This window comes from Hyperoodon ampullatus (assembly GCF_949752795.1).
Source record: "Hyperoodon ampullatus genome assembly, chromosome: 3".
Lineage (NCBI taxonomy): Eukaryota > Metazoa > Chordata > Mammalia > Artiodactyla > Ziphiidae > Hyperoodon > Hyperoodon ampullatus.
The window spans coordinates 149,454,455-149,479,863 of record NC_136916.1 but is presented as its reverse complement, the minus strand read 5'-3'; the positions used below and the strand labels follow the sequence as shown (position 1 = coordinate 149,479,863).

Sequence of the window (25,409 nt, the reverse complement as noted above, 5' to 3'; positions counted from 1 at the left end):
TTTTATCTAACCTAATCTTTCCAAAGTATTATTTGACCATGTATTCCATATAAAAATTGTTAATGGAGGGGAAATTGACAGGTGAACTAGGGTAATCGAGCACTTACAAGTGGAACTGTGACAGCGTCCCGTTTCATCAGTAACTCTCTCTCCCACAGCCTAGCATGCTCATGAATGTGCTGTGCTCTCTTTAAGCTTCAATATTCATTTCACTGAAGCAAAACTGAGCCCTCTCATTAAAGTTCTGAGAATCTTATAAATTAGTGAATATGAAATACAGTATTTCCTCATCCTATCGAATGACATAAATATCAGTACACATTCCAGTGAAGAGACAGACCAAGGAAATCAACTGAATTTAAAGAGGGAGGAAACGATAGCCTCTTCTTCCCAATTCCACCTGTAAGTGATAAGGAACTGTTTATAACTATGGTAATGGGACAAAAATGTAGCCCTGGAAGAGAAGAGAAGCAGTAGGGGGGCTTGTCAGGAAGCTGTCTCCTTGACTGGTGCTCCAGCCATACACAACCTCATGCTGGCAACTGTGTAAGCAAATAAAATCTATATCTAGCACATTTCTATTCCAGACATTAGGATTGTTTGTGATTGGATCACACGGCCTTCTATCCAAATCTGCAGGTGCATACCAATGAGGAATTTCAATTTATCTCAAAGCAAGCTTAAGGCCATTGGCAGTAGAGATTCCAGGGCCGTGGCAGCCAATGTTCACCTTCTACTAGGAAGACTTCCTCTCTGACATTGTGGAAGAAAGAGAGAGCAGACCAGTACCATTTTCACCTTGCAAGAAAGGTACATGGTTAGGAATCTAGCATTTTTATTATTTTACAGTGAACTTACGTGCCCTTGTTTGTTTGGAGACAAATGAACCACCGGATCCTGACGCATTAATCTCCCACCGGGGCTCTCTCGGAAAGCTGGCAGTACCTTTGATACTGCTGGGAGGTGGCACGTTGGCTCTGGAATACAGAACAGGACATTCTGGTGCAGGCACTCAACAGATACTGGCACAGGTTGACAAATGAAGACGGCTTGCCATTGCACCTCTCAGTTCACTGGCCAGCAAACTCGGAATTTCAGCAAGAAGCTTGTTGAAAGTTTACACAATAGACAGCATGTCAAAAACTAAGTGGCTGATGGAGAAAGCTTGCAGCTGGTGACAGTGTGTCACATCATACACATTAGCAGAGCCAAGTACCACCAAACCAGAGGCCATGAACAATGCGGCAAAGTTAGGAATCAGCTTTCGGTTTGGGGGGAAAGTCTCAAATATATGGATTAAATGTATGAGATTCATTCATTGCAAAGTGTGGCTAACCTCGCTTGGTCTACATTACCTAGACAGGCATGGATGCAATCGCGTGTTACTTACCATGACACTTTGGAAATATGTTACCTGTATATTCAGGCTGCTCGAGGACAAAAGAATTGCAATCCTGAGGTCCTCTATAACTGTAAGCTGAGCACAACAGAAAAGACACACAGCAGCTAGTTTACTTAAAACAATTGCTTTCCTTTTGGACTCCACTGGCATTCAAGATGGGGTTCAAAAGGTGAAAGGGAAGTGAGTTAGCCTCTTTAACACACCTAAGAGCTCATGGCAACAATTCGGCACTTCTGCAACACCATTTCTAACACGTACGGGACTGGGCAGTGTACTCTTTGACTCTCTCAACTGTATCCAAAAGCGGAGAGGCAGAAAAACAAACTGCACCGAGATGAGTGAGCCAATTAAGCAAGTTAAGCTCCACATCTCCCCTGGGCATCCGTTTATCACACACGGATGGACAAAGACAGGTGGGGTCTGGCTAACAAGTAAGAATCTGTTTGACATGTTCAACCAGGGACCTGAAGGTCATTAGAGAATTGTGTTCTTACAAATTGAGTGTAAGAAGGTCAGCCCTTTACACACTCAATACAGTGTATTGAGGACTGAGAACATAACAATTATTTGTCTTCATCCCTTCCTAGCATGGCTTATACCAGCAAAGCCCCAGATTCCTTCTGAAGTGCCCGGCAGAAAGGGCTGGGTTATCCTTCTGGAATGCTGGAATAGCAAAAGTTATAAAAATTTATTTGAACATTTTCTTTGAAGCCTTAGATTCTGGATGAAGAAAGGCCTTGGTTTAAAAAAAAAAAAAAAAAGCCTTCTCTGGCAGGCTCTAAGGGTATCTTATTTTTTTAAAAAAGGTATACCTCACCAAAAGGATGAATCAATGTGTTAAAAAGGTTCACCGATATTCATTTCAGACTCATCTATGCAACGTGGATGCCACTAAACTCAAGTGGATGCAAGGAAAAAAAGACTAGAGGAAGGCTTATGTGAAAGAATGAATACGGGTCTAGGACAAACCTTGTAACTACCCTGTCCAGTCCCAAGATACTGCTTCATTCCCCGCATGACTTCACATGAGTGGGAAGAGGGACCCTGAACAGTACACAAAGGCTCGAGGGCAGCTTTGTTCAAAGCCTGCAGCTAGGAGCCAAAACAAGCTGCTAAGGTCACATGGAAGAAGGGATCCTGTTCACATGTCGTTAGCCTCTCAACAGTATCAAAACACACGGGATTTGAAACATTCTGTCAAGAGCAGAACAGTGCATCAGAATATGCTCAGGTTTTCGGTGGTGGGGTGGGAGTTGGGAGGAGAGTAGGGAATGACAGATGGCTTCAACAACGAGGCACATCTCACTGAAGTGATGGAACGAAGCCTATCTTCAGAACCTAAGAGTTTCGTTTCTCTTCCTCAACTCCTGTCTTAGCTGAATGCATCTCCACTCCCTTCCATGTTCATGGGTTGTTTTTTCTGTTGACCCCCCACTGAGCAGCTGGGAGCCCCAACTTGACTCCAACCTCTGCACTGAGGATGCCCTTCCCAGGCATGGAACATGGGCACAGTCGTTAAAACAGAACAAAACGATGCATTTGTAGAGAAGATAAAATGATGTGGTCTTTGCCTTACACGCTGATCTTTTCTCAGCCCTGAAATTTACTTCTTTTTATGGTACTCTGACGGGAAAACTACTAGAGATAAGATAAAGGGAAAAAACCCTGACAGTCCAGATTCAAGTCCCTGATGTATCAATTGTGTTGATACTTAATCCCTGGTGCTACTGTGTTGAAACTTAATCTTGCTCATGGCAAAATTTTATTGTATCAACTAGTGTTTTGGTATCTTGTAGAACTGCTTAGAGAGAGAGGCAAGGGCTATGTGCCAGAAACCCAAAGGAAGGCTCACTCATGCAAATCTTTCCCTTCCAGCTGTTTTATCCTAAGACATTTCCTTAGCTGACAGCTTAATAGCACAGCCAGGGGAAAAAGCATATAAAGGGAGGAAAGACATTCTCACCAAGCTACAGAAGTGACTAAAGAACAATTATATTTCTTTCCTTCTCTGCACATAGTTAAAAATTTTTTTTAAACTCAACATTAAGAATACCAACTAATCTCCCAGGGCACTTATACTGGGCAAAAACAAACAAATAAATAAACAAACAAACAAGGGGGGAGGGAGATACTTAGGACACATGTGGCTTGGTACTCTGGCATTTTAACCTTGGTGCTGAAAATAATTCCTGTATCCTTTCTGTCTTTAAAGTCGGGGTTACTTAGAATTCCTTGACTTTTCTCTCAGGTCTTAATTGCTGCTTTCACTTATACATAAGCTAACTGAGACTTAATGCTCATTCCCATTTATGACCCAGGGCTGTATTATAGAACAGAATGCCTTGATGACATCATCCAAAGGTAACCAAAGTCACCATGGTATAAAAGCAACTTGCTTTTTGTAGGAATTAGTTACTTACCCATCTGGTCGGCAATGCTATCCTCACTTCTTTGCCAGCTGGGTGTGGATTTCCCACTGCCACCAATGTCTGACTGGGTGTTCTGCCTGTCAATGGAGGCTGGGGATCTGCGGCTTATTCCAAACCTGTGGTGATTTCCCCAAAGGCAAAGACAACATCAGGGACCTCACCCATAAGGGAAGGTAGTCCTGGGAGTAATGAACTAAACTCTAACGACAGGTACTACTAGTTTTGCTTATATTTCTGTACTTGTGTACTCATCCTTGTGCATGTGTACATGGATGCTGGAACTGTGGATGTTATGGTTAGTATACACCCCTCTGTTCAGAAAGGTATGTATGCTAAGTATGTAAACTGTCAACAAGGGCAGAGGCCATTAGGACCGAGCCAACCTAAGAGATATGCAGTAAGAAACCAAAAATCTTCTGGCCCTTGAGTAGCTAAGCTCAGACTGTCATTTGCACCCAAAAGAAAAATGTCACCATCCTAGTGTTCCGTTTGTTGTCCAATTGGCACATTCCAGGGGTTTCTCTTAACTCGGTTATCTGCTAAATCACTAAGGCACTCATTCTTGGAACAAGTATTTTCTGAGCACTTACTCTAAGGTCTGAAAAACAAAGATCGCTATCATGTACATTACACAGGGACCATTTCCAAAATGTATAAATTTTAAATCGCCTTTAGGAAGGCAATTTGGAAATAGGTAAACTGGCATATATAAAGGCAAATGTCTATTTCTGGAAAGAATGTTTAGCTTTTTAATGAGCCCATTTTAATTTTCCCTGTGTAGACTAATAACATAACATAGGCTTAATTAAAGCATATGCCTTGATTAGTAACGTCAGCAAAGGAAATACTGACTGAGACCAGGAAAAAGGGCCAGAGTATAAAATTCAAAGATTCATGTGGAAATTTACAAATCTGAGTGTGGTTACTAATGAATTTATGAGTAATCTACACAATAAAACACAAAAGGGCCTGAATTAACTGATGCATGTGACAGGTGTCTTCTTTGCTACAAACTGATAAATGTGTGGGTAGAACCACCAAGGGGTGTATTGGAGAGAGCAGGAGATTAGGAGGAGGAAGGCTGGGAGCCAAGTTCAGCTTCTCCACCCAGAGTCATGGCAACTCTTATATGGATCCAGGGAGAAAAATCTACATAAAAGCATTTGGGGGCTTCCCTGGTGGCGCAGTGGTTGAGAGTCCGCCTGCCGATGCAGGGGACGCGGGTTCGTGCCCCAGTCCGGGAAGATCCCACATGCCGTGGAGTGGCTGGGCCTGTGAGCCATGACCACTGAGCCTGCGCGTCCGGAGCCTATGCTCCGCAACGGGAGAGGCCACAGCAGTGAGAGGCCCGCGTACCGCAAAAAAAACCAAAAAACAAAAAACAATCATTTGGAAAGCAGGGAAACTATAAAATATTTTAGTAAAACTCCTACTACAACATCTCCCTCATTACTTTTTGCACAAATGACGGTCATTTACAAACTTGACTCATACGCCTCACTAAACAAAGTTACCTCCATTATTAAAAACAAACAAAAACCTTGATTTATGAAAACTTCAGTGAAAGGGCTCATTTAAAAAAAAGGATTCACTAATTATGATCTTTGCCACTTCCTCCCTAAGTGGGGTCCTTGTTTAGCTTAGGAGAATGAATATCCTCAAACTGGTCCTATGATCCTATTCTATTTAGTTATCCTATTTAGTTAAATATCTATTTATTAAATAGATTAAATTTAATTAATAGATTTATTAAATCTATTTATTAAATATCCTATTTAGTTATTTAGTTATGTGCACTAACTAAATTAAGACTTTTCAAAAAGCCACAGAGATCAAATTAAGAAGTGGATCGGAATCTTGCTTTTACTTTTTGGTAGCAGTGGAAACCAAAGACAACTTTTTAAACTTCTGAATTTAAAGTCAAATGCTGTTTTGGCTGTCTGCTTTTAAAGAAATGATAAAGTAAGGCTGTCTTTCAACTTTGCCTTGAAAAACATTTTCATCCAATGAATTTTTAATTTCAGTTCTCACACACACTCCTAGTTTACTACGTGCCAGGGCATCAGGGCTATGAAGGTCCCATCCTTGAGGAGCTCAGACAAAACCTGTTCTAATTTGACACTGTGCCTCTTTTTGAAGAGCTTCATTGTCCCTTTGTTTGGAGGGGCACTTAATACTTTAGGAGTCATGGTTCAGACTTGAAGGATTTTTTTTTTTTTTTTTTTTTTGCGGTACGCGGGCCTCTCACTGCTGTGGCCTCTCGCGTTGCGGAGCACAGGCTCCAGACACGCAGTCTCAGCGGCCATGGCTCACAGGCCCAGCCGCTCTGCAGTATGTGGGATCTTCCCAGACCGGGGCACGAACCCGCATCCCCTGCATCGGCAGGCGGACTCTCAACCACTGCACCACCAGGGAAGCCCCAGTGAAGGAGTTTTTAAGTAATCATTTGGCTGATACATGAAACGCGTTCAGTGACCAAGAACTTCTACCTCGTGAGACAGTCCATTGCTCTCCAGGGCAGGCTGACAGCTTCGAAATACCTTTCTCATAATGGGCCTGAAACTCCTTCTCTATAACTTTCACTTACTGACCTCAGTTGCCCTCAGAGACAAGTTTAATCCCTCGTCTAAGAGTGCTAGGAGAAAGCCATCACAGCCTCCTTGACTCCACAATGCCCACCTGCGGGCTGCACATCCGCGGTTACGATTCTTACACCACGACCTCCAACTCCGCATCTGCCCGGTCCATCCTTCCCTCTGAACGTGCCCTGCCTCGTCAACATTCCTCAGAGTATGTGGCCCCAAAACGCATCTCAAGGATGGTAGAACAGACCCTATGCCTTTTCATCAGTGTTGCTTTTTAACTCTCTCTCATTCCCGTGCTAAACTGGTGCAGGTGCCTTTTCCACCTTCACTCAAGTAGAGCAGGTTTTATTAACCAGCCTGTGAAACTGTGCCTCTCAACTGATTTGGATGGTCTCAACATCCTTACACCAGGGAGCAGGCAGCACACACCATGTACAAGCAGACACTGAGCCCGCTGAAGCACAGGGAGGGCAACAAAGGGGCGGATTACATTTATGGACGATCAGTGTGTACGGACCTGTTGTTATTACCTCACACTTTGGAGCTTTTCCAAGTTTAACATTAATGAGTTTGCAGCAGACTCCATACACTCCTGCTTCACTGTCACCCTGTACCTATTCATTTTTACTGGGCTAAGTTAAGGAGTAGACGTAACGATTGTTCCCTTGGTAAGTGTGATCAAACCTGGATCAAACCTGGCCCATGAGTAAGGCATGTGAGTCAGACAGTGAACACCAATGTCTCTTGCATCACTGATACAGACAACAATTGCTTGGGATCTAAAGGAAAACACTGTATCAGTATCTTCTTGTAAAGTTTCACCCCAGGTAAAACTGATGTTATACAGTATAGTAAATAATTACCAGGTAACCTCAAAAGCAATGGGGAAAACCCTCAATACCACCTATGGCAGGTTTAGTATTAAATATCAAGTCAAATAATTACCACTGCATTAAAAAAAATAGTGTATGTAGCATGAACACTGGGAACCATGTTTCTAACATTAATAGTCACTAAAAATTAATGTTTCAAATTACATTTTGGCATGCCTTGAGAGTGTATACCAAAATGGACAGAAGAAGCAAACAATGATGCTGTTGTGGTTGTTAGCTCATTTATATTTTATTGCTGTATTAACACTGAAGTTGCAGTGAATTCTTACTTTTGAAGTCAAACCAGGCCATTTAAAATCTACTAATTAAAACAAGAAATAGCAAGAGGGAAGAGATATGGGGACATGTGTATATGTATAGCTGATTCACTTTGTTATAAAGCAGAAACTAACACACCATTGTAAAGCAATTATACTCCAAAAAAGATGTTTCAAAAAAAAATAATTAGTTGGGCTTGTGGTGTGGGATAATAATAATACTTAATTCATAAAACTTCTTGCAGGGGCTCATAAATAAGAGCTAGAATTTTTTTTACTAATTGTCACTGAAGTAATTAAAATAAGAAATGTGCATTTTAGATACGTTACCAAGGGAATCCTTGGTGGTAGGGTGGGGAGGGAAGTATATTTTATAGTGGTTTTTGTTATTTACTTTCTGCTAACATAGACATTTAGCAAAAACATGAATAAAATTATACTTAGCTGTAAAAACCAACACAATACTATAGGATAAAAAATATCCATTATGAAGGTATTCTCATAAGCGTAATTATTTTGTAATATGGTAAAATCTTAAGAAAGTAAACAAATCATGTGCATTTGTTAAAAGTAATTCGGGGAAAACTTGGCACAGAAACATCCTTTTTTTAAACACCCCATTTTTGATTTTCCAGTGGTTTCAAGTTCTTTATCAAGTTCGCCAGAGGTATCCCAGCAGGAAGCTGGTGATGATAAGCCAGCTTATGTGTGTCATGTGATGTTTTGCTGCTAATTACTTCCCAGCTTCAGACATTCCGATTTTTTTACCTTTTAGTAGCCTCTTCAATCATGTACACTTAGCTTTTTACTTTGTGAGTCTGGTCAGAAGCAAACAGTTACTTTTGGGTGTTCAATGTTTTCAAAAAAGATGGGGAGAAAAACTCCCAAACAACCCACAGGCTGAAATCACAGATTTCTAAAGTGTGAGAAAAATCACTTTTAGCTTTGGATATGATGAACATTTCCCCTACTTTAACATCAATACAAACTCCACCCAGTGCAAGCAGTATACTACTGAGTTCGCTTTGGAGGAAAGTTTAAGAAGTGGCAAAATCTGTACTATGAAACTAGACAATACACAGAATGGAGGAACTGATGTAATTTGATTTCTTTGCCATTGAGTCCTTAGAGACTAAAGAATGATAAACTTCCTAAGAAGTGGCTTGAACCAGCCATGAAAACATTTTTTAATCTGGAGTATTAACCATATTTTCCCTTTTGCTCTTTTGTGAACCGATCCAGTCTGGCTGAATGGAAGTTCTTTTACACGTCTGAATTATGTATGAGAGATAGCGATGCCAACTCCAGCATACCTACCCTTCGGGCATGGACTTTTGCCTATAAGTGCCCCCGCCAGAGCCAGTCTCGCTGGATGAAGACAGATTGCTCGGGGAGTTGCGACATGGCTGGGATCTTGCTAAAGCCATGGATGAGACCGTCACATAGATGTCTGAACCAGGAGACAGCCTGTGTGTGCAAACCAAAAACGTGAAGTCAACAATTCAAAGGGAAAATCCCAAGGCAATACATGATGGATAACATATAAATGCGACAAACGCAGCCACTCGTGGAGATAATAAAAATAAAGCCAGCTGGAAGCCCACAAAAGAAACTTCCCCATAAGACTACTCCCTAAGGGGACAGCTGGAAAACAGCCTTGAAAGGGGTGGGGGCATGAAAAAATAATAGGGGAAAAAAAGAAAACATGTATGTTTCCAAAAGCTGCCAGAATTCAAGGGCTGAATTGCTTATGCAATTTCGTAGTATGGCAGGGCAAAGTATAAATGAGCCCCAGTGACATTAACATGGCAATTAATTCCGATTTCCCCACTGGCTCTCTCAGAGTATATGACCACAGTGAGACCAGTACATTCTTTGTATGCTTCTTTGTTTTTCAATTTTATTACTCAAAGTCTGGAAAGAATATTCAGACATTGCTATTTAGTGTGTATACATTTGGTTGATAGTAGCATCACCATATAAAAACTTCCATGGAAACATGCCTAGAACTTCAGTTGTTGAATTTCACTGAAATGACTGAGTTTATATAATAACACAGCAGAGATGTGCTCCACGTAGCCCACAGTACATCTCTTTCTAAAATTAGGGATCCCTCACCCTGTGGACTGGCTCAACACAGAAACCAGAGCTTTGGAGTTAGGAGAGACGTGATTTTCTGCCCTCTACCTTCTCCACTCAAACAGGCATTGGGGCAACTGCTGGTATATTAACAAGTGAGCCTGAAGACTGTGACAAGACATCAGCTAAATCTTGATAACAATGATATTTTATTTCCGAAGTGAATGCTGGCACAGATCACTGGCTCTTATAGCGGGGCAGGTCATTTCCACTTTATAGCCGAGGGAGGGGAATCAAAGTCACTTTTTCAATAAGCCAGGCTTCTTGATTCTGAGTCTACTGTCCTCTGCCCCCTACAGAAGGCTGGGTTTTCTGTGCTTAATAAGACAGTTTGCAAGGGGTCTGCAGGGTCAGACGATTTTGCACATAAAGTCTTACACTGAAGCCAAAGTTTTGAAGCCTTGGGACTGAACCTGATTCACTGAAACATGGCAGTTTTTTACAGCGAACCTACATACCTTCTGAAGCAGGGCAGGATGGGGCTTCAGGTACAGAAATTGACAGAAGGCATAATAAAATCACACCGGGAAGCTTTTCTATCAGAAAAGAATAAGGACAGGCACCGAAAAATATGACCGCCCCCCAAATCCATCTACACCCACGTGGCAGATCTGACTTGGGAGCCCCCAGTTCTTTCCTCAGCGACAAACCTGTTACCAGCTGTGATTCTGTTATCCCTTCTTTTCTATTAAAACATCTCCCAAACTTCTCACTGCTTATTCTGAAGTACTTGGAAGGGGACTGGAGTGCGGGAAGAATGGGAGGAGTAGGTTACAAAGAAAACGAGGTAAGGATTAAGGAATGGCATGAATCACTGCTTTCTGCTTTAAGAGTTTGGCTTTTAGATGCACCTAATACAGAGAAACTTCAAAAAACAGTTCATTTTGCAGCTGCTTTGATTTTCTTACTGCGAAGAGGAGGAGGTGTTACAGCAAGATGGAAAGAAAGCAGACGGCAGCAGAAATGTGAACGGGGTTGGGGCCAATGCCATGTCTGGGGGCCTGATGACTTTTTAGCTCTCTTTGGGGTAAACAAGTAATAGCCAGCGAATTATATTCACGGTGAATGTCAAAACGTTTTTGTGTCTACGAAGAAGTGACAACAGGATTCCATAGCCAAAGTCAAGATGTAACTTTTGTATTTATATTTAGAGCTTGCTTTTCTTACCCTGCTCCCCAAAACGTACATTAAGCTAAAATATCTCATGCTAGTTCTCAGCCTCAGCTCTTTTATTTGGCAAATGTATCAGAAAATTCTATTTGGTTGCTGGAGTTATCCCAAAGTGAAAAAATAGCATTTCCAGAAGGCCAGCATTCATTCCAATGCCTTTTCTGAATTTATATAACTCAATAGTGGCTTTGTTTTCAGGCTGTCCACACACACAGAACACACATACAGCAACTGATGGAAATGCCACCCAAATGTTTTTATGACTCTAGATGTATGTATGGTAGGCAAAAAAAATTCAGAATTAGCCCTTATTCTGACGACTTACTATTCTTTCCAAGTACTCTGAATTTGATACCATCTCACAAATATTATTTGAGAACAGACCTAGGTCAGGGAGTGGAAGGTACCCACCTGCCTGGCACTGGCTGTCTACTTCTGCCAGAGGCTGCGGCTGATCATTTCTGGAAGTTGGGCTAGTTGCTGTCTTGCCACTTTGAAAAAGAATAATCCCCGCATTGGCTCACATGGGAAGCCAGCATGCTAACCTCTTGAATCTCTGACCTCCCCCCTACTCTACCTTAACGGATCACAAGTCTTTTCTTCTCTTTTGAGATAAACCCAGATCTTTCTACTTTCTCTCAGCCTTAATGAGTCCGGGCATCTGGATGTTAATGCCCGAATAGGTTTATAGGACTAAGATGAATACATCTTTCACTCGCTGTGAGATCTTTCGATTCTGTGGAATATAAGAAATAATCTTCTTCAAGAATGCTATGGTCACTGTCAGAAAGGAAATGTCTAAAAATCTTTTAGCCTTAATTTCAGTAGATTCTCTTCCTTCCATTTTTATCAATCTAGCTGAGAAATAACTAAATGTTTTTAAAGTAACTGATCTTAAATGTTCTCTAGGGCTATGATTTCCCTCTGCAGAAATAAAAAACCAAGGCTTTTGGACTGTACAAAGAATGCAGTAATTGAAAAAGCCATGATCATCAGCTCGACAGACAATACTCCCATAGTCTGCAGGACTGCACTCAACGTCTTTCCATTTATATGCAGCACATTTCACTGCAATGAAAACAAGGAGTTGAATGGGATGGATTAGGAAGAGATGGTCCAAGATCAATATCAGTTCTTCATTTTTCCAGAAGCCTCCTCATGTCAGGATAAAAGAGAGAAGAGAAGCGCCAAAAAACCCACAGATTTCTAATAAAATAACCCCTGCCCCCCACCATACCCTTCCCATGACTCAACTCACAGAACTACACATACGATATTAACATTGATAGACTCTTATTAAATTGATCTCTTGAGATTGTGACATCAATTTATGGATAAGGAACTCTCAGTATCTGAGTAATTGATGCTAAATTTTTCTTTCCTGAGTATTTATGTATGGGTTTAATTATGCCTCTGTTTCCTGATTCTTATTCCAAAGTGACAGCACTGCTTGGATGTGTCCAAGGAGATAAGGCCCTCTGTAAACTCAAGGGCAGACAGCGGAATGACGACAAGAACAACCGAGAGGATTTCAAATAGCAGCAATGACTGACGAATGAGATATCCGAGTCCATAATTAAGCACAGCATTTCACCACAACTTAGCAATTAAAACACTATTCACCCAGGGAACAGGGTCCAATCAGAGTCTGTTTTGAGCAATGCCTATCAACCAGGATTCTTCCAGAATTGTTTTAAAAAAATTCTCTAAAATTACTCAAGGTAATGTCATTCGGGTGCTGTATCCAGACTAGAGTTTGAACAAGTTGTATTCAAATTCAATCACCCCACCCCCCTGTTGTTTCATCTCTTCCTAACTTTGTGAACCAGAGCCGTTCCTGGCTTTCTGACCATACAGTCCCTATCAGCTATTCCGACTGGACCATGGAAGCCCTGCTCTGATGAACCTCCTGTGACAAGATCAATTTACAACAAAGAATAACTCTCGCGTAGTTAGGGAAATACAGCAACTCATCACACCGAGATAACGGATCATCATCTCCCAGCTGCTGGCAAGCTGTTGGAGCTTCACAGCCTGGCACACATCATGGGTGCCTCTTGAGAAGAGTCAATTTTATATCTAAGGGTGACTCTACAGAACAGAACATAAAAATGGACTGCAGCCAGGACCAGCTACATCATTTGTGGGACTCAGTGCAACATGAAACTCTGGGTCTCCTTGTTCAAACGTATTACAAATTTCAAGCAGAACACTGAACCCGGCTAAGCGTGTGGCCCTGTGCAGCTACACAGGCTACACACCTGAAGCTGGCCCTGATTACAGCACACGTGGCTGGGCCCCCTTAGCATACAAACATGCATGCGTTCATCTGGCAAGTATTTCTTGAGCACCATCTATATATGGTGGTAGGCTTCATCCCTGCAGCATGGTGGCTAAGGTAGGGGCTCCGCAGGGGCTCCACAGGGGCTCCACTAACCAGCCAGGACTCTGCACAAACGATTTCATCTCTCAATCCCCGGGCATCCTTATCTGTAAAAGGGGGAAAGAGCCACCAACTTACTGGGCTGTTGGGTGGATTAACTGAGAAAACTCACATAAGGGACTCTGAACAGAGCCTGGCGTATGTGCCATTTAGCTGCCATCGTCATTTGTCACTTTCTAAATATAATGGGAAACTAGAAGAATCAAACAAAAAGCCAGAGATTGGGAGACTCTAGGCTATTTAATCAGTCTGGATTCCGATTCTCCCCAGGAGTGGGGACTGTGAACTTGCTAGCAGGGCCACAGTATATGAGTCACACACCTTCCGTCATCCTCCTTGTGTACTGGTGCTTGCTCCTTAAAAGGAGCCTGCAGACCCTAAAGAGGTGGGTCCAGAGCAAATGGTCCAGGGCCATCTTCGTGTGGCCTGAAGCAGTGTCCAGCAAGCCCTCTGGTGGTACAAGTCACCAGCCGAGAGCCCAGTGGCCAGAGACACACATACACACTCGGGTGAAGAGATCAGTTCAACTCTGCTGAAGAGATCAGTTCAACTCTGCTGACCACCCCCAAGGACACTCTGCCAATCTCATTATTTCACAACAATCGTTCCTGCAGGTAAAAAGGAGACTAAACCCACTTTTCCCAGCAAGCACTTCAAAGATAGGTGGATCCCGGACTGCCACTCTGTCACCATACTGAGGGAGTTCCATGGGTGGAAGTAGACCTTGGTCAGACCAGTCACTGTCCGGGCTCTGAACAAGAGGCTTATAGGGAGACTTCACACTGCTGACTGTGGGGGTGGGTCTAGGTAGCTCATCTGTCTCATTATCACTCATTCTCACACGTTTACACATGTGTTGTGCAATCAACAAATCTTAAAGAAAAATGTCAGTGGTTTCAAATATAAGGCAGCGGGATATCCCTTTTTACCTCTGAGAATTATTTAAATTCCTAATGATAAACATGTCCATATGGCTGATGTGCCCTCATCAGGCAAAGGGCCTAAGACTCCTGTTGCCTTCTCCATGAGGGGAGGGCTACGGCAGGACCCATAGTAGATCTGGCTTCTGGGAAGGCCTTCCCCGTGTCAGGTGTCTGGGGGTGGACAAGGGGGTGCTTTTGGAGGAAGCCCCAGGGCCACTGTGGGCCTTTAGATCCTTCCCATAAGGTGAGACCAGGCCAGGCCTCCCTGGGTGGTCCTAATGCAGCACTCTCTTAAAAAAAGGGCTAAGAGGGCCTCCCTGGTGGCGCAGTGGTTGAGAGTCCGCCTGCCGATGCAGGGGATACGGGTTCGTGCCCCGGTCTGGGAGAATCCCATATGCCGCGGAGCGGCTGGGCCCGTGAGCCATGGCTGCTGAGCCTGCGCGTCCGGAGCCTGTGCTCCGCAACGGGAGAGGCCACAACAGTGAGAGGCCCGCGTACCACAAAAAAAAAAAAAAAAAAAAAAAAAAAAAAAAAAAAAAAAAAAAAAAAAAAAGGGCTAAGAGGGCAAGACCCTGCTGCTGGATGCACGTAGGAGAACAGTTCCTTACTGACACGCAGAACAATGTGCCCAGCTGCCACCTCATTCTCTTTCCATAACACGACCGCTTTCTACAAGATCACCTCTCAGTCTATTCTTCTTTTTTTTTGCGGTACGCAGGCCTCTCACTGCTGTGGCCTCTCCTGTTGTGCAGCACAGGCTCTGGATGCGCAGGCTCAGCGGTCATGGCTCACAGGCCCAGCCGCTCCACGGCATGTGGGATCCTCCCGGACCGGGGCATGAACCTGTGTCCCCTGCCTCGGCAAGCGGACTCTCAACCACTGCGCCACCAGGGAAGCCCCTCTCAGTCTATTCTAATTCCATGGATGGTTTTTGCAGTATTTCCTACACCTGCTCACCATGACTGTTCCCAGCACAGTAGCCCTCCTGAACTCAGCCTCTCCGTCTCACCGAGGGTAACCAGGACGCTGGTGCTGAAGACAGCACAACTTGCTCCTGGGAAACACACTGACTCACCACATGCGTGACCTGCACTAGGCTGCAAACTGACTCATCAGTCCAGTCTGGCCAGCTCTACCCGTATCCCTAAGTACCCAATTGCAACTAGCTCTCTGACTTCCATGTAGCTGTGTGTAGAAGAGCATCTACAAAATGACAAACAGGGACTACCATTTTCTAAGCCTCACTGTGTGCCAGGCCTGTCCTAAGAGCTCGGGTTGAACACAGAGTAACCATATTACCTTAGTTAATCATCATGCTGATTCTGAGAGGTGGGGCTAGTGGCCCGTTTGATTCCTGGCGATGCTGAAGTGTAGAGGGGATCAGGAACTTCCCACCATCACATCACTTCCAAGGGGTGGGGCCAGGATGCAAGTCAAGGCCCCTGGACAGCAGAGCCTGCACTCCTGGCACATCTGGGAGTTTCTGGGTGGGTTACAGTAAAACACTGGTGGCTCTGCAAGGAGGAGGCCCCTGGAATATTTCCCTGGGTTGAGTGCAAAGCAGCTACTTTCAAGGCCCAAAGAACGATGAAGCAATTCAAGAGCTTAAGCTGGGGACCACATGGGAGCACCCTGGTCTCATTCCCTGGCTCACTCCTTTTCTTTCTATAAAAGAAAGGGAACTGGGAGGTGTGCCAGGCTCAGGCCACTGTGCCCATTTCCTGAATGCTTAAAAAGGAAACACCTTTGTTCTTTAATCTAAAAGTGTGAACTTGCAAATTATCTAAACTCTGACCCCAATGTAGATGCCAGAGTACACTCACTCCTTTGAAGAGCTGGGGAAAAGGAGGCTTAAGAGCTCGGTGAGTTTAAGTCAAGTACAGCCCTCTGCTTTTCTGCCTTAACTTGGCTGACAAATAAAATGTCATAATTCAGTTCCAACCTAACTGAAACCAATTAGAGGAAATTCAATCATGAACAACTCACTTTTCACTTTGAATTTTAGACAGCTTTACCCACAATATACTTTTAAAATAGGAGTATACTAAACTTAGTCAACAAAAAGCAAAGAATTCTACTTAAATCTAAGCTTCAATTCTATAGCTTTATCGGATTATAGCGTGTTTCACTTTTATGTGTCTTTTTTTAGAATTATTAATTAATTAATTTATTTTTGCTGTGTTGCATCTTCGTTTCTGTGCGAGGGCTTTCTCTAGTTGTGGCAAGCGGGGGCCACTCTTCATTGCAGTGTGCAGGCCTCTCACTATCGCGGCCTCTCTTGCTGCGGAGCACAGGCTCCAGACGCGCAGGCTCAGTAGTTGTGGCTCACGGGCCTAGTTACTCCGCGGCATGTGGGATCCTCCCAGACCAGGGCTCGAACCCGTGTCCCCTGCATTAGCAGGCAGATTCTCAACCACTGCGCCACCAGGGAAGCCCTGTGTCATTTAATTTTATAAAAATAAACTCATTTACCTGACTGTCCATTGATGGATGAATGGATAACAAAATGTGGTACATACATACAATGGAATACTATTCAGTCTTAAAAAAAGGGAAGGGTTATGGACTTAATGACTCCCCCCACCCCCAAATTCACATCTTGAAGTCCTAACCCCCAATGTAATGACATTAGGAGGCGGGGCCTTTGGGAAGTAATTAGGTTAAGATAAGGTCATAAGGGTGGAGCCCCCATGATGGGATTAGCACCCTTATAAGAGGAGGAAGAAACCAGAGCTCTCTGCCCCGTGAAGACACAGCAAGAAGGCCCTTTCTACAAGTCAGGAAGAGGGTCCTCACCAAGAACCACACGTTCTGGAACCTTGATCTTGGAATTCCCAGACTCCAGAACTGTAAGAAGTAAACGTCCATTGTTTAAGTCACTGAATCTATGGTATTTTGTTATAGCAGCTTGAGCTAATAAGCAAGAAGGAAAACTGGACATATGCTACAACATGAATGAACCTTGAATACATTACACTGACGTGAAATAAACTAGTCACAAAAGGACAAATATTGTATGATCCCACTTACATAAAGTTTCTACTTATGTGAGGTACCAAGAGACAGAAACAGAGACAGAAAGTAGAATGGTAACAGCCAGGAGCTGGGGAGAGGGGGAGTTATTGGTTAATGGACACAGAGTTTCAGTTCTGGAGATGGATGTGGGTGGTGGTTGCACAAGGATGGAAACATACATAATGCCACAGAACTGTGGTCCAAATGGTAAGTTTTATGCTATGTATATTTTACAACAGAAAAAAAAAAGTTAAAAAAAAAAGAAAAAAAAAACCCAACTGATTTATTTTCTCCCAAATTGATTTACTTCTGTTCCTACTTCTTTAAGTTTTTTTGCTTACTGGTTTAACTAATGAAGTTTAAAAAAAATTCACTGCAAGCCTATTAAAATGCCACAATCAGTGGTTGGTTCTTGGGATACGATGATGAATAAGACAGGCTACCTTAAATTGGAAAAATGGACCAATAAGATTAAAATGAAGTATAATAAATTCTGTGAAGGAAGCAGACAGGCAGCAATATGAAAATTCCCAGGATGGGCAATGAAGGCAGAGATGGGAGGAGACGTCTCAGAGAAGGTGAGGCTTGGGCTTGGTGTTAAAATACCAGCAGTTGTTAAGCTGCTGAAGGATGGAGTAGAAGGCAGATCAAGTGGAGCTGCAGGTATAAAGGTTATCGAGAGAAAACCTGGCAGCAGAGAGTCACTTACAAGCCTAGAGCCTGGGAAAGACAAAGCCAAGTCAGTAAATCCACAGCGGGAGGCGGACTTGATACTGAAGGCTGTGCGGAAGGCTAAGATGAAAGGCAGGGCCTGAGGAGCAATTCCCTTTGTATTAGGCCGTCCCGTGCAGTATGCAGCGTGGACAGGGAGAAAGTGGGAGGCTGTTCTGGCCAGAAAAATCTTAGTGTGAAACAAGAGCCCCTAAGGCAATGACCAGGAGGATGCTTCCATGAGGGGCTCAACCGAAGGGTAGAACTTGATAACTAAATGGGTGTGGAGATGGGGATGAGCGTGCAGGAGGGTAATTATGAATTCTAGTTCTGCTCTGGCTACTTGGGCAGAATGCAAAGCCCTTCACCAAGATGGGCAACACGTGAGAAGGAAGAGGTGGAGGGCGGGCAGGAGTATGGCTGAAGTCAGTTTGGACTGGTGAGTCTGGGACACTGGTGTGACATTCAAGTGCAGATATGCAGTAGGGAGACGCGCATATGAATATGAAAAGTAAAGAAGAGGTCAAGACCAAATGTGTACTATCCGGGAACTGCCCACATACAGATGATGGCTGAGGTTACTAAAACAAATAAACTATTCAGAGATATTGCACAGTAGGGGGTTAAAAGAAAAATGAGGAAGGAGTCATGGGGGACACAGCATTTGGGGGGGATGAGACAAATGCAAAGAACTGACCAAAAAAAAAAAAAAATCAGGAGGAAAGTTTTGGAAGATAAGGAAGAGGAGTTTGAAAGAGGAGGGAATGGCAAATGGTATCGGATATGCCGAAGTCCACAACATCCAGTGGCTCTGGAAATACAGCAGTCAATGGGGATGCAGCCTGAGCAACCTCAATGAAACTCAAGAATTCCAAGAGTCAAGGTCCTCACGTCAACTCAAACAACTATGATCCAGGAGGGCAGTATTTGAAAGAACAAGTCATGCAACTTCTAGCCACGGCTAATATTCCAAACAAAGGAAGAGTAAAGAATAAATACGTGCTGGCTTTGTCTGAAAACAGAAAATGACACCGTGAAGATTATTAACACAGAACCTGTTCGAAATAAACCTAGAAAACATTTCCTTGAAAATAAAGATTGAGGGACTTCCTGGAAGTTCAGTGGTTAAAAGATCCTGCATGCAACACGGCACGGCACCCCCCCCCCAAAAAAGAGAACTCTTTTCATTTGTTTCAACAGTATCCTCCAGCACAATCTTCATGCTCTGTATGGTGCAGCTGTGTCTGCAGAGGAGGGCGGCGTTAGGGAGGCTCAAGTGTAGCCAGCTGTAACTCCGTAAAGGAACCAACACTCCATCCAGCTGCTGAGTGCCAAATACAGCAGGGAAAGGAGAATAGTATGGTATCCAGGTAAAATGCAAAAGTATCAATGGTTCAGTAAGATCCGACATTAAGTATTTATATAAAGCCTGGAAATACTTCATCTACAAAAAAGAGAAGGGAAAATTCCTTTGTGTGCCAACGTGCCTGTTGTTTATGCAAAGCCTCTGAAATAGTTAAGCTTTTCTGAACATGTTAACCCAGATCAGGGTTTTATTACCGATCCCACATTATGTTTAAACACAGTAATGTGTTAAGTTCAATGTACTATAGCCAGCTGTTTATGTATGTATGTATGTATGTATGTACGTATGTATGTATGTATGTATGTGTTGGGTCTTCGTTGCTGTGCACAGGCTTTCTCTAGTTGTGGCGAGTGGGGGCTATTCTTTGTTGCGACGTGCGGGCTTCTCATTGCAGTGGCTTTTTTTGTTGCGGAGCATGGGCTCTGGTACGCGGGCTCAGTAGTTCAGTTGTTGTGGCTTGCGGGCTCTAGAGCGCAGGCTCAGTAGTTGTGGCACATGGGCTTAGTTGCTCCACTGCATGTGGGATCTTCCTGGACCAGGGCTCAAACCCGTGTCCCCTGCATTGGTAGGCAGATTCTTAACCACTGCCCCACCAGGGAAGCCCTAGCCAGCTATTTTTATTTCAGTCCTACCCTTACATTCTAGATAAATTTGAGGCCAGAAGAGCGATTGCATCATATTACCTATTTTTGTTAAATATTAATTCTGTCAACAAGAACTACTCCCACAAATACCATAAAATTCTGTACTTGAAAGGCCACCTAGAGAGCATAAAGCTCCTGTATTTAAACCCAATCAAATCAGACTTTTTTCTACTTAGATGGCAAATGCGTCATCTGTTCTTACTGCATCAGTTTCTCTTAACAATGTACAGAGAGCACAATTCAGTGAAATAATTCTTGTTAGAAACTCCAAATACCAATACCTTTTAGTATGTCAAAAATCGTGACCTTGGTACTGAAGGAAAAAGGATAGTCTGTTCCACAAGTATTTAAAAAAAATATTTCTAATGGCCTTTAACTCTGGGATCTTGCACACAATTTAAGAAAATCTATGCTTCTACAAGCAGTAGATTAAGTTTCTACAAGCAGTGTATTCAGTTTTCATCTAAAATGAACCGTGCTGGGTCCAACCGTGGTGAATGAAGTAGGCGGATTTGTGTAGCACGTGCAGAGTAGGCTTGAGGCGGCTGCTAACTTAAGCTTAAATACAGCTGGTTTCTCTACAGTTAAACACAACTTGCCTAACCTGGAGGAGAAAAATAAATGGAACAAACCAACCATGTAAAGGCAGTACAGCTTACCCTTGAACAACATGGGTTTGAACTGCGTGGGTTCACTTCTACGGGGATTTTTTCAATACATACACTACTATGTTTACGAACAGCAATTGGTTGAATCCAAGGACGTGAGGGTCAACTACGGGACTTGAGCAGGTGCAGATTTTGGTATCCATGGAGGGCTCTGGAACCAATCTTCGTGGATACCGAGGGACTATCCTTTAGGCTCAGTATCAGGCTCATGCCACTATTGGTAAGGCAAGACTCAAGGAATGGCAGACCTGGGCATTTGTTTTGACTATTTGTGATTCATCTGAACGGTCCATATCACACTCTCTAGATGGCCCAGGTACAAATGCAAATGGCACCCAGGGCAGGGCTGGTATGAAGGGGAGAGTCAGATGGAGGAGGTGCGCCCAGCCAGGGGCCTCACTTCCACATCACAGTAAGGTGGTCTGTTCTCAGTAAGACTATGAAGGGAATGCTTAAATTTTTAAGTTATATTTTACTACGTTTCATGGAGGAAATTATATTCCCAGGTACACTGTATGAATCTGAGGAATCTGGAAGTATTCCCGACGAAGGTCACGAGTCTATTCTATATTCAAATATTCTGCAAACAGTAGCAATACAAAGTTTCTCAAATAGTACCTTCTATTTATGACTCAAAGTTGAAACTTAACTAAGAAATATTGCTTTACTGAAAGTTAAGAATGATGGGATAGGACAGCAAACTCTTAAATTGTCATGAAAGAATAGCCGTCTAATTACCACACCTTTCAAAATGAAGAGGAGACAAATAACCTGAAAATGTAAAGCTCAGATTTTACAAGCCCTCCGTCGTAAGATCTTAAATCCTAGCCCAATGTCCTCAAGGATATCTGAAACTAAGAAGCCTTAGAGGGAAGTGAGTAGAGGCTAAAAAACCATTGGCAGCCTCACTTCTGTCACTTTCATCTTATAGCTTGGAGAGCCACAGGGCTATTATTAGTCTTACAGGGAGAGCACGCGGATTCCCTTTCCTCTGGGTGGAGTTACGATGAAAGGCAGACACAAGTACCCACAAAAAGAACCTCCAGAACTCAAAGATCTCCAACTGGAAAAAATGGAGTTGATGCCTTCTTTAGCACTAAAAGTTGCTTGCATCCTGAGAGGATAATTAGCTACAAAAAATATTTTCACTTTCAGAGGTATGTTCAGCAATAAGCTTTAGTTTCTGTTGCAGAAATTAAATTCAGTGTGGAATCAAAATATATTCTGCTATTTTATTATAGGGACTATTGTATAAAGAAAATAACACAAATCCAATTTCACTCATAAAAGCCTGATGACTCTCCTGGAGAGAAAGAAAATAGCATGGAGAGGAACAAAAGGTCCTTCTCTGAACAATGGTTTCCTAGGTTCATCCTTTCAAATGTGGGCCAAATCATGAATTCCAGTTAACACACACCTCAGAGGGAGCCAAGTTGGGAATGTGCAGAACAAAGAATTTATTCAGCGACCACTTGGATGTTTTTCCTTCTCGAAAATAATGAAAGCAAGAGGAGTCCAGATGGGAATGCAGCCACTTTGGGAGAGGAATCCTTTACTGAGATAAACAGCAAGGCTCTGTAAATAAATCCCCAGTATTACATGAGGACTTTTAGAAAGACAACTAGGTTTTTTTTTGGTTGTCTGTTGTGATTAAACTATTTCTACATGGTATTCTAGTATTTCTGAAATAGTTAAGTGACAATGTTTTATGTCTTTTAAGATAAAAGACATCATTGTGTGGTTTTTAAAATCTCCAACTTTCTGCTCTCAACTTGAACCAATGACTCTTGAAGCATAGCTGGGATCTGTTTTCCTTGGCGCCCTGTTCTTGCTGGACCTGGTTCCTGAGGCTCAGATGAGTCAGGCTCACATTTTTGCTCCAGAGACCTTCCTTCTACCCACAGCAGCTCCTGGAACGGAGACTTCTTCCCACCAGCTCTGAGGGTTCCTGATCCTTCTGCAGTGCGGGGGCCACAAAAACACTCAGAGATGTGATCAAGACAAGCACAGTGATGGGGAAAGGACAGTGCATGGACAGAAAGAAGTTGGCTTCTTCTAAGAGGGCACTAGCAGGTTCTTGAGTTAAACCGTCTCCTTCACTAGCCTAGGTAATTTGGGGTAACTGAATTTATAGTGCAATGATTTAAAATTATGTAGTCCATTTGTATTCACATTTTAAGAGTACTTTATCGAGTTCAATTTTTGGCCGAGGTTCTTAGTTCACAGTGCTGCATTTTACAGTGAATTTGAGACAAAAGTGCTAGGGCATCCTGGTTAAGGAAGAGTTCATCAGTTATCACCTGTGAGGGAATCCACTGTGACTTTCAATTTAACAGCAAACCTCGTTTTGTTACTTTCTGGGATCCCTCAACCCCTCTCCTTTTGCTTACTTTACTCAGGACTGAGTGTTTTAACATATCTACTATTTTCTTTTACATTCAGAGCAGTGGAAAAATATGTTTCTGTTATACTAGTGGATTTCCCTTCTCACAATTCTTTATTAACAAAGTGAAACAAACACAGACACTGAACCAAAAACCTGCATTCTCTTGCCACTGCTGTATCACTCATCTCCAAAAGACAAAGACTGTCAAAGATGATGATAGGGCTTCCCTGGTGGCGCAGTGGTTGGGAGTCCGCCTGCTGATGCAGGGGACGCGGGTTCGTGCCCCTGTCTGGGAAGATCCCACATGCCGTGGAGCGGCTGGGCCCGTGAGCCATGGCCACTGAGCCTGCACTCCGCAACGGGAGAGGCCACAACAGTACGAGGCCCACGTACCCGCCCCACCAAAAAAAAAAAAAAAAAGATGATGATATGGTCAACGTCACCTCAAAGAGTCCGCCAAGTTCTAGTTCATATGGCTACTGAGCGTGCAGTGATGATTTCTGTTGATGTCACATGAAAATGAAAGAGTAAAGCCCAAATAACCATTGTACAGAGCTGAATGCTTTGCTGGAATACATCTTCACTTATCCTGATGGCTTTGGAATGCTGCCATGCTTTGAAAACCACTAGTGCATGCATCTCACTTTTAAGTTTTTGATTTCTAGTAAAATATGGGAAGTCCTAAAGCTAGTGCTTATGGGCCTGGTGTTATTTAAATTTGGGGCAGAGATTCAGAGAAAAGCTTGGGAGGCACACTCACCGCCTCTCCAGTGGGCGCCCGTCACTGGAGATGCTTCGAGGAATGTTGGCGGCTCTTTCTGGAGGAGGCATCTTCCCGTCTCCTTTCCCGGCATTCAGCCTCGAGGTCATGGGACTCTGCACCTGGGACGGAACTTGAGGTGAATGAGGCCCCTTGTTGGCATTCCTCTGCCATTTGTTATTATTTCGAAAGGGAAACTTGAATTCATAGGAAACCCCTTCGTTCATTTTGTACTCCATCACTGGCATGCGGTAGGTCTCAGAGCAACTCCTAGGGGGAGGGCACAGAGAGAAGAAAAATCAACATTGCTTTTTCTTGTTGGTGGAACCACACTGATTCTCATTAACAGTTAAAATGGATCAAACACTTTATTCTCAGTTTCAAACCATCTTTCAATCATTAGGCCTATAATTATTTTCCTTTCAAAAACCAGGATCCCAGGAAGTATTATACTAGTATTTTCCTTTGATCAATCCTAAATGGTGAGTCTGAGATATGGAGTCTTGAAAATTCAGTGAGACCTATGGTCACCCTGGTGGGGATAGGGGTGGAGTAGGGGGCAGAGTCAGCACTGAGACCTGGGGAGGGAAGGTGCCCAGACAGCATGGTGGGAACAGACTCTTAAGATGGGGTCTCGGAGGGAAGAGTCAGCTTTATATCCTTAATCGTAAGGGAAGCTTTAGATCCTTCCCTTATGATTAAGGATCTAAAAGGGTATATAGTTTTGAATTCGTTGGGATCCCGATAGTCAAAAATAAGTGGGGAGAATTCTTGAAATCCAAACTGAGAGCCAAATTTAGCTCAGGAGGAGGGGAAAAAAAAAGCCAGTTATTGAAATCAGCAATTATCAAATCACCAGGGAACAAAGCATAATCTGAAATCAGGCCTTTTTTTCCCCCTTGAAAGCCAGAAATCTCCCATAGCAGAGCTGTCCCCAGGCAGCAGTCTGAGTGAAATTAACGGCAGGCACACATGTCTTCCATCACTTTACCCTCTTTTTGTGCCATCATTCCATCCCCAAAAACTTAGGAAACGAGGAACCCACTTTCCATTACCTTTACCCAAACAACCAAGGAAGGTTCGACCCATTATTGACTTGATAGAAAAATTACTGAAAAAACCTACCCCCACCAAAACATTAACTCAAACTGTGCATTTGAATTTCATCACTAAGAGAAAAAATGACTTTCTTTCTTAAAGACATTTCAAAGATTGAGAAGCAGGTGGGAAGGTCTGGAAAGAAAAGATTAAGAGTAATTATGAAATAGTCCTTTAAGAGGTACTTCAGAGATAGCATAAGGAGAGTCCAGCTCAGTGCTGCCCAACAGAAATACAATATAAGCCACAAATAGGAGCCATGTATGTAAGTTTTAAATGTCTAGCAGCCATACTACAAAAATAAAACGAGCGGCTTCCCTGGTGGCGCAGTGGTTGAGAGTCCGCCTGCCGATGCAGGGGACGCGGGTTCGTGCCCCGGTCCGGGAAGATCCCACATGCCGCGGAGCGGCTAGGCCCGTGAGCCATGGCCACTGAGCCTGTGCATCCGGAGCCTGTGATCCTCAACGGGAGAGGCCACAACAGTGAGAGGCCCAGGTACCGCAAAGAAATAAAAAATAAA

The 25,409-nt window shown here is 43.2% G+C and overlaps 1 protein-coding gene across 8 annotated transcripts in view; it reads right to left on the bottom strand.

Annotated features, from left to right (window-relative positions):
* The window catches only part of SIPA1L1 (signal induced proliferation associated 1 like 1), a gene marked incomplete at its 5' end in the record, with an annotated part of 138,339 nt that overhangs the window by 41,510 nt on the left and 71,420 nt on the right, over window positions 1–25,409 (bottom strand). For 6 of the 8 annotated variants that reach the window (XM_079700221.1, XM_079700218.1, XM_079700219.1 and 3 more), the window contains 4 exons: window positions 859–977; window positions 3,823–3,947; window positions 8,884–9,033; window positions 23,792–24,061. In XM_079700221.1, the coding sequence (XP_079556347.1) occupies window positions 859–977; window positions 3,823–3,947; window positions 8,884–9,033; window positions 23,792–24,061 (664 nt within the window). Of the gene's footprint in view, window positions 1–858; window positions 978–1,414; window positions 1,478–3,822; window positions 3,948–8,883; window positions 9,034–23,791; window positions 24,062–25,409 lie in introns of all 8 variants that reach the window. The other 2 variants (XM_079700216.1, XM_079700217.1) reach the window with 1 other exon arrangement.